This window comes from Labrus mixtus, chromosome 15 (assembly GCF_963584025.1).
Source record: "Labrus mixtus chromosome 15, fLabMix1.1, whole genome shotgun sequence".
Taxonomy (NCBI): Eukaryota; Metazoa; Chordata; class Actinopteri; order Labriformes; family Labridae; genus Labrus; species Labrus mixtus.
The window spans coordinates 6,600,820-6,617,700 of record NC_083626.1 but is presented as its reverse complement, the minus strand read 5'-3'; the positions used below and the strand labels follow the sequence as shown (position 1 = coordinate 6,617,700).

Sequence of the window (16,881 nt, the reverse complement as noted above, 5' to 3'; positions counted from 1 at the left end):
CAGAGAGGGTAAGGACTCTTAGAGCTATTTATTACTTTGTCAGCAGCATCATTGTCTCAAAGGGGTTTTTAATGTGATGCAGCTGCACATGGTGTGGTCAGGTTCCCTGAGCCTGTAGAGAAGTCTCTATAATGTCCAAAATAACCCCCCTGCAGGGACTTCACGTGCCTCTGCTCATTATTTGTCAATTTATGGTGACCTTGTTGTACCTTATGATATTTTTTGTAATCTGATTTAATATCTCTATAATCATATTTGTGTAGTGAGTATATGATACCAAACAGCTTGATGTAGGCTACATTTATTTTTCATTACTGCACTATCATCTTTTATATTTCTAGATGCCTGTAATATAATGAGGAGGCCAAAAAAAGTTCTTGCATCATTAAAACAGAGAATTTTGTATTCAGTATTTCAAACATTTGTGCTAAACTAACCTAATGTTTGTCAGGTTTCTGACCTTAGCTCCTCACTCCCCCTCGAATGATAATTTGAGAAGCTCTAACAGATCTTCAGGTGGAGAAGCAACAAGGTTTGCTCGTTTTAGTTCCAAGTTTAGACTGAAAAAAGGGCCTGACTTCTGCCTTCAGAGCTTTATAAACTCACTGGGGTTAAGGCTATATTCAACCACGGCATGCTTTCCTCTTGAATAATACATCTGCTGGTGCAATTACACCTCCACCCTGACACAGAATAGAAAGCAAAAGGATGTTTCCCTGCACTTCATTGGCTGTTGTCCATGATGAAAAAAATTTGGATTCCAGCGTTGCAACAACACAGAGAAACAGGCTTAAAGCACTGGATCTTGTTGGGAGATGTTGAACACAAAGTTTGCAGATTAGATCTTTTAATCAAGCACTGGCCAGCAGCGTAATTACTGCTGTGGAGGAGGGATAGTGCCTACATCAATGTGTTTGGCAGCCTGCCGAGAACAAAAGTAGACACTGATGTGAAAAATGAACTGCCTGTGTGCTGAAATGTGCTCCCTTTGCCTCTCATTTGCAGTGTTTTCCTCCCAAAATGCTGCTGTCACCGTCCTCTTATTGCTGCACCGTGAACCGCATCTTATCCGAGGAGAAAGAGCAGCCCTCCCCTTCCCCTAAGCTATTTACTATTGACTCATTTTTGTATGAAAATGATCTCATTAATGCATCATAGTACAAAATCGTTCAATCAGCCTCTTGTGAACTCTGCTACCCTTGATGTGTCATGATTAAACAGAGGCTCCTGATATTTAAAATCTCTGGATGAGATTTGAGCTTTGACATTCCCTGTACGTCACTAACTCATCACCCCAGCTCTAAGCTGAATTTTAAGAATGGAATACTTTTTAATCCATATTTGTAATCTTCAAATCTTATTAAAATCCACTTTGAAAGTGGTCGCTTTGACCAGCCAGGTCGTTACAGAAGTTCTGACCACTACTGATTTTGTTATTTCATCAGCTAGTATAACTCTCATTTGAAAGGATTTTTTAAATATTTAAGACCACTCCCAAATATTTAAAGTCACATCACCCATCACTTTATAAGAGCAGCCCCTTTCTTTCGCTCCACTCCCACGGCCCCTGGGGGCCCTGAAAGCAGCAACCAGTGTTTTTTGAATGGTGGGCAGAGAGGTGAAGCCTTGTGGTGGTGAGAGGCTGCATCACCTCCACCCACTCTGTAACCCATCTGTCATGGCGGTCAGGACAGGAAATCAAAGCGCAGCGGCCCTGTCCACGCACGCCATTGGGCCAGCAGCCGCCACGATGAATGGCCTGTCAGCCGCTCTCAACGTTGCCAGTTTATTCAACGATAAATTTGGAAATGTCTGGATTTCCTCACTGGACCACATTCCGGTTCAGTGGTGCAGTCAGAGAGCGATGGCAACTCCTCCCCGCTTTGTCAACCTCAAACCTTTGGGACTGTGTGTGTGTGTGTGTGTGTGTGTGTGTGTGTGTGTGTGTGTGTGTGTGTGTGTGTGTGTGTGTGTGTGTGTGTGTGTGTGTGTGTGTGTGTGTGTGTGTGTGTGTGTGTGTGTGTGTGTGTGTGTGTGTGTGTGTGTGTGTGTGTGTGTGTGTGTGTGTGTGTGTGTGTGTGTGTGTGTGTGTGTGTGTGTGTAACAATGAGAGGTGGACCATTTTGAACCACATTTGTAAGTTGGAGGTGGACAGACAGTTGGCCTTTGCTCTAACTCAGCTCAAAGATTTCAAACGACCCGAATACATTTAAACTTGGAACAAGAACATCAAAATTCTTCCTTCTCATTTTTGTAATACATTACTGTGATCACAAGCTAGATATTAACTTTGTCTGCCTTTTGGTCCTTTGAAAGTAAATTATGTTTTGTCTAATGCTTTTTGGCTAAAATCAACTGCCTGTTGAAACTTGAAATTACAGATGAATTGAAAATGTTCTTGGTAACCGACCTTTCACTCAGTTACATAATAGTTAATACATTTATTTTCCACTATACAGTATGGTTGACATGTGAAAATCCAGTGCAAACACACTACAACAATAAGTGTTGGCCTAACCATCAGAGACGAATGAAGAACTTGAAAATTATTTATTCTCAGATAGATTGGCTGGTTGGTTTCAAAAGTGTTACCAAATGGAAGTGCCTTCTTTAAAACGACTAAAAGTGGGCCATTAAATAAGTGTATCATACTTAACCCCACCAGAATATGTCACTACGTACTTAGTTTTCTTAATATCTTCAGACAACATTTTACTGGTGAGTTTATGGTCTCAATAGACAATTTTAAGTCTTCTACAAGGTGCTACCAGTGATTGAATAAAATCTGAATAAAAGCGTGCAGTTGTTTAAAAATACAGTCACGGTCAAAATGCCAAACTCAAGGCTCTGAAAAGGTAGAGCTCCAACCAATGAGGTGACGCCTTATAAACAGTTTAAGCTTCTCAAGAAAGTTTAACATCCAGCATCTACAGAGCCGGAGGTTTTCTCGGGAGTTGGTCGAGTCCAAAACATTAAATTAGATATTGGATTTACATTCACCAGAAAAAACTGCTTAATGAATGCTAATGCTCTGCATCAAGGTAGTTTGTAAATAGCCAATTGTTTGATGCACTTGAACAACTTTTTGAATGGATATTATTCCAGTAGTTGTGCGTTCACCATGTTCTGCTGCCCCAAGTGGAAAAAGTTATGAAGTGCAGCTTTAAGGTTCTGATAGTTGGCTCTTGTTTTGTTTGTCTGCTTAGATATCACATGCTATGATAAGTAGCTAGCCCGTTTTGCATATTGTTTTTGAGTTATTGACGATCCTAATGAACATTGATTAATGATTTAGGAAGTGGGCTAATGTTATTAATATTTCATACGACTTGTATAAATCACATGACTAGAAAGAGTCCACAGTGTTATGGTGTCATATTAGTGCAACAAACAGCAACACATCTTTTACAACACTTGACACATGTCATAATGAACGTGTCACTTTGATTTGTTTGAATAATTCAATTAGCGCTTCTGCCCACAAATAACAGTGTCCCCAAGCCGAGATGCAGAAACTACAATCTGCCTTTGCAGTTCAAGCTGTCAATGGCAATGACATGAGATACGTCTACAGGCTGTGCCGCTAAATCCTGAAATGATTCACTCCAGCTCCACAATCAAAACAGAGCTCCATTGATGACGATCTCACTCAGTCAGTCTGCTCTTTGCGTTGTGCTGTATTACAAATTTCATTCTCAAACTCACTGAAAATATTCTGCATGCTATACGACGACTTTATCCATCTTTAACAAATCCGCTGTTGCGGGGGAGATAGCAAATCTTCATGGGGCGACAGAGTGATGAATTTAAAAATCTTGAGTTGGTATTCTCTTTTAACTCAGGGAGCAGGGCCTATCCATCCAAGCATTAAACTAATCAGAGTAGCACAGAATTACGGACTTTTTCAAGTGAAAAGGATGATTTCCATTCCGGTCTTCTTCAAGGCAGCATTAGGCATGCAAAGGGAGCCCTGCTTTGATTATGACCTTGGTTGTAAATTCTAAGCAAATCATTGAGGCCTGCTGCTATAGGCGGCGGAGCTGTAAAAGTATGAGCATCTTTATGGAACAAAATGAAAAGAATTTTTACAGCTAAATCAATTTGGCAGCACACAAAGCTCATATTTCATAGCTCCCTGAATATGAATTCTTTCCCGGCGTCAGCTTTGACCTCCCTTGTGGTTGAGTGTAGTGCACTGCTCAGTGTTTTCCTGCATTGTTATTTTCTCTACGGAAAGCTCCGGGCTTGAAACTGCTTCATCATTGGCAGAATGGTGTAAATGATCGTAGTTATGTGCCTTCAGTCTTTTGTCCTGTTCTATTTTTGCCTGATGCCATGATGATGATTTTCTGAGAAGGCTCTTCTTGAATACTAAAGCTGCAGTTCAGACAAAAACACAGTACTGTACAGTACACACGGGGTCATAATAGTCTTCTGTTGCTTACCATTTTCTCTGTGTTTGCATTAAAAGAGGGCATCCTGGAGGGCTATCTGAGTGAAATTTGAAGTGAGTCACCGTGGCTTTACTGTCCTCTCTGCATTTCATTCAGCAGAGCCACTGTTTGCTTTTGCAAGGCATATTGCACAATCACTCTTTATGCCTCAAGCCTGTGTTCATCCACAACCAATTGTCTGAGAGTACTCCACATTATAATATCTCTGCAGCCCAGACCGTGCTGCATCACTGCAACAGAAATCCATCATAGGCCACCTCCATCATCTGTGCCGAACGAGGCATGTTGCAGAACAGACCTGAATTACAGTGTCAGTCCTAGCAGGGGATGCATGTACTGGGAATATTTTCTATTTTAACGCAGCCCTCGGCAATGTCAAACAATGGCAAAGCTGATTGTTAGAGAGCGTTAACTTTGAGACGAATTGTACTGCAAAGACCCAAAAGTCCTGTGATGTGTTGTAAGCAAACTCTATATGTAGCCGCTCCTGCTCTCCAATGAGAAAGGAAACAATCTAACAGTGTTATGTCGGGCTTCCTCCCAAGGGAGCGCCATCCTACTGCTGCTACGAGAAGTTTCAATTTGTCATTCCCTGTGGGTGAAGTAGTGCACACACCTGACACAAGAATTAAATTTGGGCAAATAGAGCACATTTCCTGCTTCTCAGTTGGTGGGGATGCTATGCTTGTCTCTGTCTCTCCCTGCTGTAGCCCCACTGGGTGTTCAGGATTGCAGAAAAAAATCGAGCACTGTGCAGCTTGAAAAAATCCCCTCTGCATTTGGAAACAACACAGGTACACTTTTGAATACATCAAGAGCTTTTTAGAGCAGAAAGTCCAACCTGTATTGTCATCAGGATATAAGAGCTGCTCCTCTGAACATTATAATGTGGACTGACTCCAGGCCAACATAGTGCTTTTTGTACTGCTCGTGGATAAATGAGCCTCATCCAGTAATGGCATAACACAGCGATCATCTTCAGAAGTCACTCTGGCTGCTCCCACACTTCCCTTTTCTGTCGTTCCTGATTCATTTCTGGCAGCTTCAGATTAAATTGCATACTTAAGCACCATTACAGGTCCTTGGACTTCAGCAGAGAGTAGTTCACCAGCATAAATATTGATCGTTCTACTGTAGAGTATTCAAATAGCATGTGAAATCAAGCAGCTATATTCCCTTTAAAACCAGGCCCATTAATATAGAGCGCATGTTTCCCTCCAATGCTCTGCTGCCCCACTTGTTTAGCGGCAGAAGATCACGGCGGCGTCAGGAAGCGTATAGCATGGGGTCAGTCAAACATCTGCCTCTCTCACCTGGTGTCCTATTACATGCTACCTGCTGCAATGCACGCGTCAAATGGTGTTAAGGTAATGAGAAGCACTTGGCTGTGGCTGCCTTGACTAGCATATGCTCAGTCCAATAAGATTGCTGTTTGATGTCCTGAGTCGTTAATAACACAGAGAGCTGTGAGATCAGAACGGGCAGGATGGGAAGATAAGGTCGGAGCTCTGCCATAAAAAAAGCAGTGGAGAGTAAATCCAGATAAACACATTTAGATTAGGCTTTTTATTTGCAGCATTGAGATGATTAGCCTCATAATATTTTGCTGAACAACAAAATCGTGTCAAAGTTAATGGTAACAAACCTCAGCATGCCGAAAGAGGGGCTGACATCTAAAATCAATAAAATGAAAAGTAGATCTTGAGAGAAATAATGGTGAATAATGTGATACTCTATGCTTTTTTTGTTCTTCTCCTCTCATGGGAGTGATGTACAGATCGAGCTGTTTTGCCCTTTGCTCCGTTGTCTGAGTTAATGAGCAAGAAGATTGAGCTTTTAAAGCCAAACATGCATGAAACAGATGTATAAATTGGACTACAGATTCTGTGATTGCCTTCTCACAAGGTCAATGAATTTATTCTAAACGAATCAGCTGAATGGTTGATGGGATTGTATAGTGTGTCATTCTTTTCCTTGACCCTCGGAAAACACAGAGAGTTCAAGAGATGTAATTCAAAATACAGAACGAGGTAACGGCAGAAATTCAAATGGACATTTTGATTAATATTTTCAAGCTTTCAAACTTAACAAAGTTACCAAGTAGGGCCTGACCGATGGGGGATTTTTTTGGGGCGATATCGATATTAGGGAGAGAAAAAATCTGTTACCGATATATCGGCCAATATCTTTCTTTTTCCATGTTCAGTCTGTCTGAGGTAGATAGATACACATATGTATTGCATTGATCCCTCAAGTGCAGTAATTAAACAATTTATAGAATAATGAAGACAAGACGGTCACTCAACTGGAAAGTAACTGTGCATGTACGTTCGTCAACGCCTGACACTCTTGGGAGTGATGATGCTTGTTGTAATTTGCCATTTTTTTATTTTTTATTAATTCCTGAGGGAAATTCTGGTTTACGCTCACAGTTATTGAGAGATGCGCTTCTCACACATAGCCCCGAAATACACACCTGCACAAACAGGACGTGTGGGGCTGCTACACAGGTAGCGCACCTGAGCGGTTGGGGGTTCAGTGCCTTGCTCAATGGCACCTCAGCAGCAACCAGACCAACTTCAATATTACGGTCCGCATCGGCGACCCTCCGGTTCCCTGTCCAAGTCCCTACGGACTGAGCTACTGTGTTATAATCCATATAGGACACTCTGCTGGTGACAGCCGGAAAGAGAACTGTAAAACTCAAATCAAATTCTATGTGACTGGTGAATAAATCCAGTTATAGCAGCACATATCTGCAAAAGAATAAGCCGCTACGATAGTGCTAATATCCAACGATATTATCAGTCTCTAGTAATGAGTCAGAGGTTTTTGTAGAAAAGTTAAATTCAATCATTCCTTCAAGTGTTTTTTGTTGTGGGAAATAGTTGAACACAAACCAAAATGAACACATAAAGAAAGAAAAATTCCTGTATGTCAAACATCAAGTGGACAATTTGTCAATAATCTGATTAGTCACTCTGCAGAGAAATAATGTGGGACTATTTCTTTATTAATTCATTAATGTTATTCTATAAAAGAAACCTCCCTAGAGCGTCTAAATTGTGAGGATAAGCTCCCTTTTGTTGTCATAAATGCTGGTAAACTGAATGCTTTGGGAGCTTGAGGAAATAAGCAGGTTTTGAATTGTGTGACATTGTTGTGTACAAAGACTAAGCAGGGATTGATTGTAAAGATAATCAGAAGATTATTCAATAACGAAATATAATCTCTTACAAATAATCATTCGTTGAAGGCTTAAATTTCATCCTTCACGTCTCTCTCTGATTTTCAAGATTTGCTCATTTGAGTCTTCCATCGGAGTCAGTTCACCTGTTTAACTGCAAACACCTGCCTTTGATCACTCGTTTACACCTGATGAATACCACCTGTTCATGAGTGTTGCTCATTTAAAACATTTATTTATTCTGCCTCTCTAAATGGTTTCATAAGGTTTTTTTTTCCCTCTTTCTGTGGGAGCGCTTCATTCACAAAAAAAAAAAGTTCAAATGGAAATGTTGAACTCCTTTTAGACACCAACAGATGAAAACATTACAAATACAGCAGCATCAGTATTCGTATTAAGAGACCAGAAAACATCGGCCATCATTATGATGTCCCTGCAGAGCTGCTGTTCTGACAGAATTAAAAGGAAATGCTTTGGCATGGAGTAACATGCTAAAAAAAAGATTGAATGGTTTAAACGGCAACACCATTGTCTGAGTCAGCATTTCCTCATTCAGAGAAAAACGTCTAATGTAGTGAGACAGATATTAGAAAGAGAAAAGAGAGGAACATTTAATTACAGGTTGTGTTACAGCATAGGTTTTCAACCCTGCTGATATGTTCACCTAGGCAGATATCAACATGCTTTAAGGTTCTGATCCTCGCATCCACATAACATCATATAACAAACAAATTAAACATGATTATTACTCTTATGTTTTGAAGATTTAATTTTGAGGGGAAGCCGGTCATCTAGTGGTTGGTGTGAGTGCCCCATGTACAGAGGCTGAAGCTCTGGAAGGCGGTCGACCTTTGGTTCCTTTTTCACATATCTTTCCCCGCTCTCTCTCTCTCTCCCCAAATCCTGACTCTGTCCACTGTACTCTCGCTCGATAAAGGCATAAAAAGTGCCCTCAAAAATGGTGGGAAAACAGTGGATAGAGTAGGACAGTGGGGAGAGAGAGTGGGGCATAACATGCGGGAAAGGAGATGCAGGTCGGACTTGAACCTGGTGGACCAGCTTAGAGGACTACAGCCTCCGTACATGGGGCAACACCTAACTGCTCATCCAGCAGCACCCCAAACTAAACATTATTATTTAGGCTTCATTAAGTGTTCAGTTAAGTTTTCTCCAGTTACCTACAGTATTTAAACCTTTTGGATTAAGGCAGGTTGATGTTAAAGTCAAAAAAGCGTTATTTAAATAGTAAATTAAACTGCATCGTCAGAAAGATATCTGAAGCACTCTTGAACCTTGTTTGTATCCAACAAGAGACATTTCTTGAACGCAAGAAAGCACTTACCTCTTCAGCACTTACTGCTGTTTGTTTGTTTGTTTGGTTCTTACAAGAAGATCATTCTCTGGTATACACTTTTGACTCGAGAGGATTTGCTGCTTTTTTAGTGCAAAATTTGAATTATGTGGCAATTTGGACTGTTTGTTCGACAAAGTGACACACTATTTTATTTCACCATTTTGCATTGGCTGTTCTCCCATGTGAGCATCGGGCAGACGGGCGGTCATCAATAAAACGTTAGTTTGCGGTTTGATTTCTGCTCCTGACATCTTCAAAATGTCTTTAAGCAAAATGCTGATCCCTCAATTTCCCAGTTTTGGCCTGTATTTGAATGCATCACTGAAATGAGTCATTTTGAACTGTTCAATTACTCCAGAATCGATAGCTATGATAATCATAATGCGTCAAGAGAAAAGAATAAATCTAAGCATTGTGAGGTCACTGAAAGATGAAGATTTGTGGTGGAACTGTATGGGGGAGGGGGGGGGGGGGGGGGGGGGTAGTGACTGCTCATCATATTTTAACAATTGATAACTGCTGCCTCTGCAAATCAATTGTGCCTGATTACCTGGGCTATTAATATTCATGTGGTCTCACACAATGTTTTAAATCTCCCATGAATGATCGGTTGAACACATATCTGATTTGACGTGTGTTAATATGATTGTCATGCTCTCTAAACTGGCAGCCCCATTTTCTTCCTTGATAACGGCTCTTCTTTCAAGACGGGAGCATACAAAGGAATGGAGATAATCAGGCTGACTTATTATTGTTTGCCAGTGTCGTGATTAGAGTGTGTGATTGGCTCTCTCATGGGGGGGGGGAAACAACGGTTAGATTCAATGCCAGGGTGTTAAAGCCAAGCCAGCATGGAGCAGCACTGCGCTATAGCTGTGTGTTTATGGGGAATTATACCGAATACAATGCATATTGTCGTGAATAATCAACAGGACCAGCTTTACAAGAAGTGGAATTTTTCATAAATACGGTTGGACGGTATAGTTTGAAGGGGTGCTCTTTGCAATAAAACATTGTTAAAACCCGGCTTCTATCTTTAGCGGGCCCGCAAGTAATTACAATCTATAAAGGAAGATTGTTTTAATATGGAAATGGAATCCTTGTCATAGTTCATTCACTGCAGCCTGTCATATAATTTTATGGCAAATTCCCCGAGGAGAAACAGAGCCTTTCTCACAGCTCCCAATCTGGTTTCAGTTGTACGGGAGCGGTGCCGAGCTGTGTCTGATGTGTTTGTCTGTTAGATCAGATAAAGGGAGTTGTGTTTTTTTTTTGTCACATAGGACTAGCTACTTATGTGTCTGCATCGCCTTAATTAAAGACACAAATAAAACAAAAGAGACGCCTAAATGCAGTGAGCGCTTTATTGATAATTATAACCCTCTAAATAGTTTTTCCTCAGTGTTTACAGGAGAGATGATAATTGGTTGTTTTTGTCTGTGTTCACCGCGCGTTGCCAGGGTCAACCAGCATCCAGAGTTTAATAACCTCACTGCGCACACATGTTCTGAGCCCTGCAGTGACGCACGTTGAGTCAAGAAACATTGAGAGAGCGAGTGTGCAGTGTATTTCAGGCAAGGTATTAAGATATTTCTGCTGCTGTACTTCGGTGATCTGCACAGCGTCTGATCAAAGCGCTGATATGAAGAACACAGAGTCACGTCTTTGCTTTAAGCTGTGTGTGTTTGAACCCCCCCCCCACCCCCCCCCGTGAGTGTATGTGCTGCTGCTGTGCACTTGTTCTAGTGTTGTGATGCACTGATAAGGTCATCACGCTGCCAGTCAGTACTGAGAGGAATGAGTCTCCGTCTCTCTCGGGCTCTGTATCACCTTCCTGTTCTAGACGTTTTTCCTGACGGGATCCAGAGCCTGGACAGCAGCCTGGTGCCATCCTTCATTCTGTACGCTCACCGCCGCCACCGCCGTGCGCGCACTTCATCATGTGAAATAGAGACGAGGTCAAGTGTCTTCACGTTGCTGAGTGACAGAAACCCCCCTGTCACATGAATTAACTCCTGTATGTGTGATGGAGCACTGGCCGTGGCTTTGGGCACTTTGCAAAGCCCCCCCCCCCCCCCCACACACACACACACACACGCTCCCCACCCACACAACTCGCTACTTTAACTCCCCCATCCGACTTACTATTCTCCTCCTTCAGGCTCATAACATGAAGCCTATTCATCTGTTCAGTGTTGAAACATGGCACAGAGCACTGATATGTGATGGCACCTCTGTCCTCCGAGCAACCACCAAGTGTGCACGGACTCGTCTCAGCAAAAAGGAGACAGGAGGGTGGGCTGAGTGGTGGGTGGGTGCAGGCAGAGAGTCTGATGGTATGAAATAAAATGTGCATAGCTGCTCTTCCTAGAGGTGATTACTTTTTATGAGTCACAAGAAGGCTCTAGGTAATTTTCTTATGTAAAAGTGCCCCAATCTTATCAGTGTGAAAGACAAAGTGCGGCCGCCACATACCTGCAGATGTCTCCTTAGCGTGGCAAAAGAATATCACTGACAGTAAAAAAAATACTACTATATTTAATTCTGATGTCCCTTTATAGAAGCTTTGCATGATTCACTGTTTTAAAAAACCCATATGCACATACTCTGACCTTCCTGAGTTCAGCCTCCGTCTAAAACAAGCGTCTTTATCCCACTTTCCTCCGATTGGTCAGCCGTACAGAAGCCTGCGAGGAGGGACATTACCAGTAACCTCAGTGAGTACAGCTTGAAACTCCAAGAGTATAGTCCTGAGTGGAGCGGCCAGAAACGTTCCTAGACAGACTGATGTGGAGGGTTATCCGTGCACTTAATGTGCTGCTGTGCCCGGAGCGGATGACTGGATACAGAAGCTGATGTCAGCTCGTCTAAAGTCTGAGCTTTTGAAACCAAAAGGGATTATGCTTAAATATTTTGACCACATTGTTAAAACCTCTAATATTAACATCCTAAACTGTAACCATATGTCAGAACATAAGGACTTATGGGTCTCCTTTAAGCTTACGGGCCCTGAAGGCCACATTGTTGAGGTAGTGAACAATTCGAGGAAAACTTATAGAGCAGAGAAAATGAAAATGGTTTCACCTTGTTGAGTTTACCGACCAGGCAAAGCGGGCATCAGAGCCTGAAAGTAACCTGAATTGCTGTCATTTGATTCCTTGATTTGTTGAGGGATATAACACATCCAGATCAAAGTCAACTTCAATGAGAAGGGTGTTAAAGGAAAAGCTTGAAGTGTAATCTGCTTTCTGGATAATTGGCCAAGAACAGTTTTTTATCTTGTTTTATGTAAGCTTTAACATTCCTAGAGCTGGACATATCTTGTATTTAGATAAAACATTCCTCCATCCATCCATCCATTATCTATACCCTTTTCCCCATTTGGGCGGCTGGAGCCGATTCAAGCTGTCATTGGGCGAAAAGCGGGGTTACACCCTGGACTGTCGGCAGTCAATCACAGGGCTAACATATAGAGACAAACAACCAGCCACACTCACATTCACACCTATGGACAAGTTAGAGTCACCAAATAACCTAACAAGCATGTTCTTTTTTTTCGACTGTGGGAGGATGGCTTGTTTATCTCACCTATAGATTATTATTTAAAAAGCACTTGAGAGTAACTCCAGTTTGTGAATCAAGATTTCATAGGGCGCTGTAAGCTGAGCTGCAACCAACCTTAGCTCAGCTTGTTTCAAGGTGCTTGGCTCGATTTTAGTCAGATTTCTTAGGGCCAGATAGACAAAAGGATTGTGCTGCTTTAGCGGGTGTTAAACCTGTGTAATGAGAGAAACAGAGTGTGGAATCCACAAAGCACACTCAAAGAATGAAATGTGCGTAAAACTGCTCACAAACTGCGCTGCCAAGCAGGTAATGTCCTGGATGCGCCTTTCTCATTTGCCTCTATGTAAATTAAGGAATATTCAAAGATTCTGTGCAAATTTGCCTTCTTCCTATTCAAATAGGAATTGTTACAAATACCATCTCATCCACAGAGTCCAGCCATAATTGCCAGAGGCAGTTACACTGATGCTATTTAACGTCATTGATACCCGTGTATTAAATTGGTGCAATTTGTCCTTATCTCTGTTTTTTCTCTCTCTGTCCACTCAAATAAATGAATAAACACAGCACATTGCACTCAGCAGGTAGTTACTGTGACGCAGTATTTATAAGCGATGTCTCATCCAAACTTTCCAGTGATCAGGGAAACAATTTGGCCTTTTTATGACTTTAAATTAACGTATCTGTTAAAGTCTGTTGATATTACTTTGATTAATATATTCAAGGGCTGTCAGTGACTCGACACTTCATGTTCAGGGAGGTTTGGAGCCGTTACACATGAGGATATGAGTCGTCACACATACCCCCCCACCCCCACCCCCACCCCGACCAAGTTTCCTCATTTACAGAGGAAGCTTTGATCTAGACACTGAAAGTTATTTTACATTTTTCAAGTGTGGCATCAAAATAAACTTCTGAAAGAGTTCCCCCTCCCCTCCTAGCTCATCGCCTTTGTGGACAAAACAGCTCCATCAGCGAGTGCAGCTCTGTGCACATTAACACGATAAAACAAGAGCAGTCTGTGCGGAGCAGGACAACTTCGTGGTTGTTGTTAGCGACGGCATATCATCACTGCAAATTCTTTTGTGGATAGGGTTCTAAAACGTGGCAGATTACAGGGGCTATTTCTGTGCAATTCTTTTTAGTGAGCGCAATCCAATCTTAGTCGATCTGGCCCATTGTGTTCAGTGTTTGAAGGTTTTCTCTCTGCACTCCAAAACAAAAAGAACCAGAGATAAAACTGATGTAGATGCCTTAAATAAAGCACTTTTCCATAAAAAAGTTTGGTCCTCTCTTACAGTCTTTGGAGGGGCTTTGGCTTTTGCTCCAGTTAAATCCAATTCGACCGCAGAAGCTTTAGTCCGACCGACATGATTTACTCCTTGGTTTAACCTTCACCGTAGCTGATGTGCATCAAGATTATTTTATATTTTCATTGCACGGACATTTGGAGTTTTCAGTAAAGGGGGGGCCAATATTTATTTCTGCCAAGAGGACATTTTGACCGATGATGTAGCTTATAGAAAGTTACAGAAAGGTCACAGAATCAAAGTAATCAGTGGTTATCATCATCTGGAATATTTCCAAGATGTCTTACTCGGAAACTTGGAAGTCTCCACACTTAAGGAGGTCATTTGTGTTGATCAACAACCCCTTACAACCTTTGCCATTATTACAGCCATTTGAAGCCGTTGAGCAGTTAGCGGCTCACTTAATGAACCTTTGAGGGTGTCGAGAAGAACAAGAAACAGCAGTATAAAGGCGATTGACCTTACAGGTACTGCAGCACACACGCTCCTCTCTGTACTCGCTGAGCTAATTTTATTTCAGTGTCGGCCTGAATGCGTTTCACTGGCAGCTGTCCATTCAATAAAGAAGAGAAGGGAGAAAGTGTGTTACTTTTTCCACATCATTACTAGTTTCCTGAAACTTTCTCTCTGCTGTATTGTTCGACCCAGAGTCAGTAAGTTGTGATAAGATCTTTAAATGACATTTATATTGTCCTTATTAAGAAATGTGCTGATTTCAAGCTGAGTTAGCTCTGATGTACTCTCACATATTATGGTTGCTCAGCCTTGGTTCAGCAGGTTATTGATTCGTCTTTTGGTTCTGCTTTGAGGCTGCAACAAACCTCCCTTTGATTTTAGATGACAAAGGTGACAAGGGAAATGTGTCATCTTCATATAATGCCACGTTTGTTCTTCCAAATAGGTTTTTTAAAACATCAGACACCCTCAAGCAATTTACTGTGATTAAAGCTTGTTTATCTTTAAAGCATGTGCCAATTTACAGTAAGTAGTTTCTTCTCAAACACACCAGGAAGCCCTAAATAAAGAGACAATTAAAAATGTTCCCTTTGGTTTCTCAAATAATTTACCCAAACAAAGCTGCTGCCTTAACAATAAGTGTTCAATCAAATTGTCAGCAACAAAAGGCCACAAAGAGGTTTCATTTAATGGATCCAAGCATTAAAAACATCATTGTTACAGTACTTTTTTGTTTGCTCAGTTTTCATTGTGATTCATTAGAATATATCATTCAATCTGTGCACAAGCTACATCTACAATTCTAGGCACAAAGCTAATTTCTTCTTTCTGACACAGGTTTACTTTTTTATATATATGTAGAATTCCAAGCAGCTCTCGCTTCTAGACATTCAAATAAAATCTTAAATTAATTCATCCAAGCCCATTAAAATTGGAATCTTGTTCATTTCATCACGCAATCTGCAAAGTCAAAAGTTTGAAAAGTGTTTTATCAACTCTTTTAACTCCCCTGACGTGATAAAGTCAAGATGAAGAACATTTATTTATGTATTATCTTTCCCCTCCCCAGCAGTCCATTTGGAGCTGAAACACCCTGGTGAATTGTATGTTTCTCCGCTCTGTGTAATTAATTTAGAGATTACATTCTGACAAACTTGATACTTAAAAAACTTGCAAAACCACAGGCTCCTGCCCCGGGAGTCATCCATCAATTTGTAATGCCTGGAGAACTCTAAAGTAATTCTCTTTGCTTGGAAAGAGGTATAAGAATAGCACACACACACACACACCATGGTGATTTCATAGCAAGGTAATCATCAGCATAAGAGATTCTGTCCATTTGCCGTCTCAGTAGAGCTAAACTCTGCTTGAAAATTGGTCTGTTGAATGAGCACAGAGCCTGGCAGCCAATGTCATGTCAACTAAGTCACATTATTTTATCTAGTGGACCATGCTTTGGTAAAAAGTTAAATGTTTCAACTAACAATAAAAAAATTAAACCCAGATTCCCGAGTCTTCTTCCCAAAGCTTCACCCAAAAAAACACCTGAAGCTGCTGGGACATTATTTTCAGTGGCGATTCTAGAGTCTGGTTGGGCCCTTGGCCAAAGTCAATTTGGGGGCCCTCTCTCCTAACGACGGTAAAGATGGACAATTACTTTCCATTTTTCTTTGTTGACTTTGACTGTTGACTTTTCACAGCAATAATGCGTTCAACGCTTGGCAACAAGAGTGATTGCTGTCAGATGGGCCCCCCTTAGGGAGGTTTACTAAAGTCATTAAAAGCTTTGCACATTTGGGACACTGCTTTGGTTTAAGTTTGTGAGCCCTCAGGGTCCCCCATACTGATCAGGGTTCCCAAGCAGTTGCCTACCTTGCCTGTTGACAAGCAGCGCCTCTGCTTATTTTGCAGGTTCTTAGTCTAAAACAAACACAGTGTTCATAAGAGGTACCGAATTTCTATGATTCAACATCTGTTGGGACATGTCTGTTGTGAATCTGAGGTGGCACAAGAAGAAGCCATGACAATTCATCATCTGGGTAACATTAATATTGCAAAAAATAATAATAATAATGGTAATCCATCTAATATTTGAGAAAGTTCAGTCTTAGCCAAAGTGGTGGACCAACCAACTGGCATTGGGATTCCCAAAGCTATGCTACTAGCCTAGCCAAAAATGTTTCAGCTTGTTAGTGTCGGGGTCTAATTATTGTGAAGTTGATTAGTCCATTCAGCCATCTGTCTATATGTGTATTTTTGCCCAACATCAAGGTTTCTTAACAACCGTTGGCAAGGTTTCTGTGAACATTCTTGTAAACAGAGGATGTCTTATAATTTGGGGCCCCTTTCCTGCCAAGAGTGCCAGCAGGCCAAAGTGGATACAGAAAATCTCAAAATCTGATGAACACAGCAGGTATCTGGTATTTACACACATTCATCAGCTGTAGTTCAGGAGGTAGGACAGCTCATCAACTGGTTGCAAGATTAAACCCACCAAGACACATTGGGCAAGATAATACAACCCAAACGTCTCTTTATTTGGTGGAATTGTATGTA

At 41.3% G+C, this 16,881-nt stretch overlaps 2 protein-coding genes across 3 annotated transcripts in view; one reads left to right on the top strand and one right to left on the bottom strand.

The window, feature by feature from the left end:
• slc66a1 (solute carrier family 66 member 1) overlaps nt 1-16,881 on the bottom strand; it is a 514,023-nt gene that overhangs the window by 349,932 nt on the left and 147,210 nt on the right. The gene's annotated exons all lie outside the window — the stretch shown is intronic.
• The window catches only part of tafa5l (TAFA chemokine like family member 5, like), a 63,375-nt gene that overhangs the window by 1,506 nt on the left and 44,988 nt on the right, over nt 1-16,881 (top strand). For both annotated transcript variants that reach the window (XM_061057669.1, XM_061057668.1), the window contains exon 1: nt 1-8. This exon is cut by the window's left edge. In XM_061057669.1, the coding sequence (XP_060913652.1) occupies nt 1-8 (8 nt within the window). The remainder of the gene's footprint in view (nt 9-16,881) is intronic.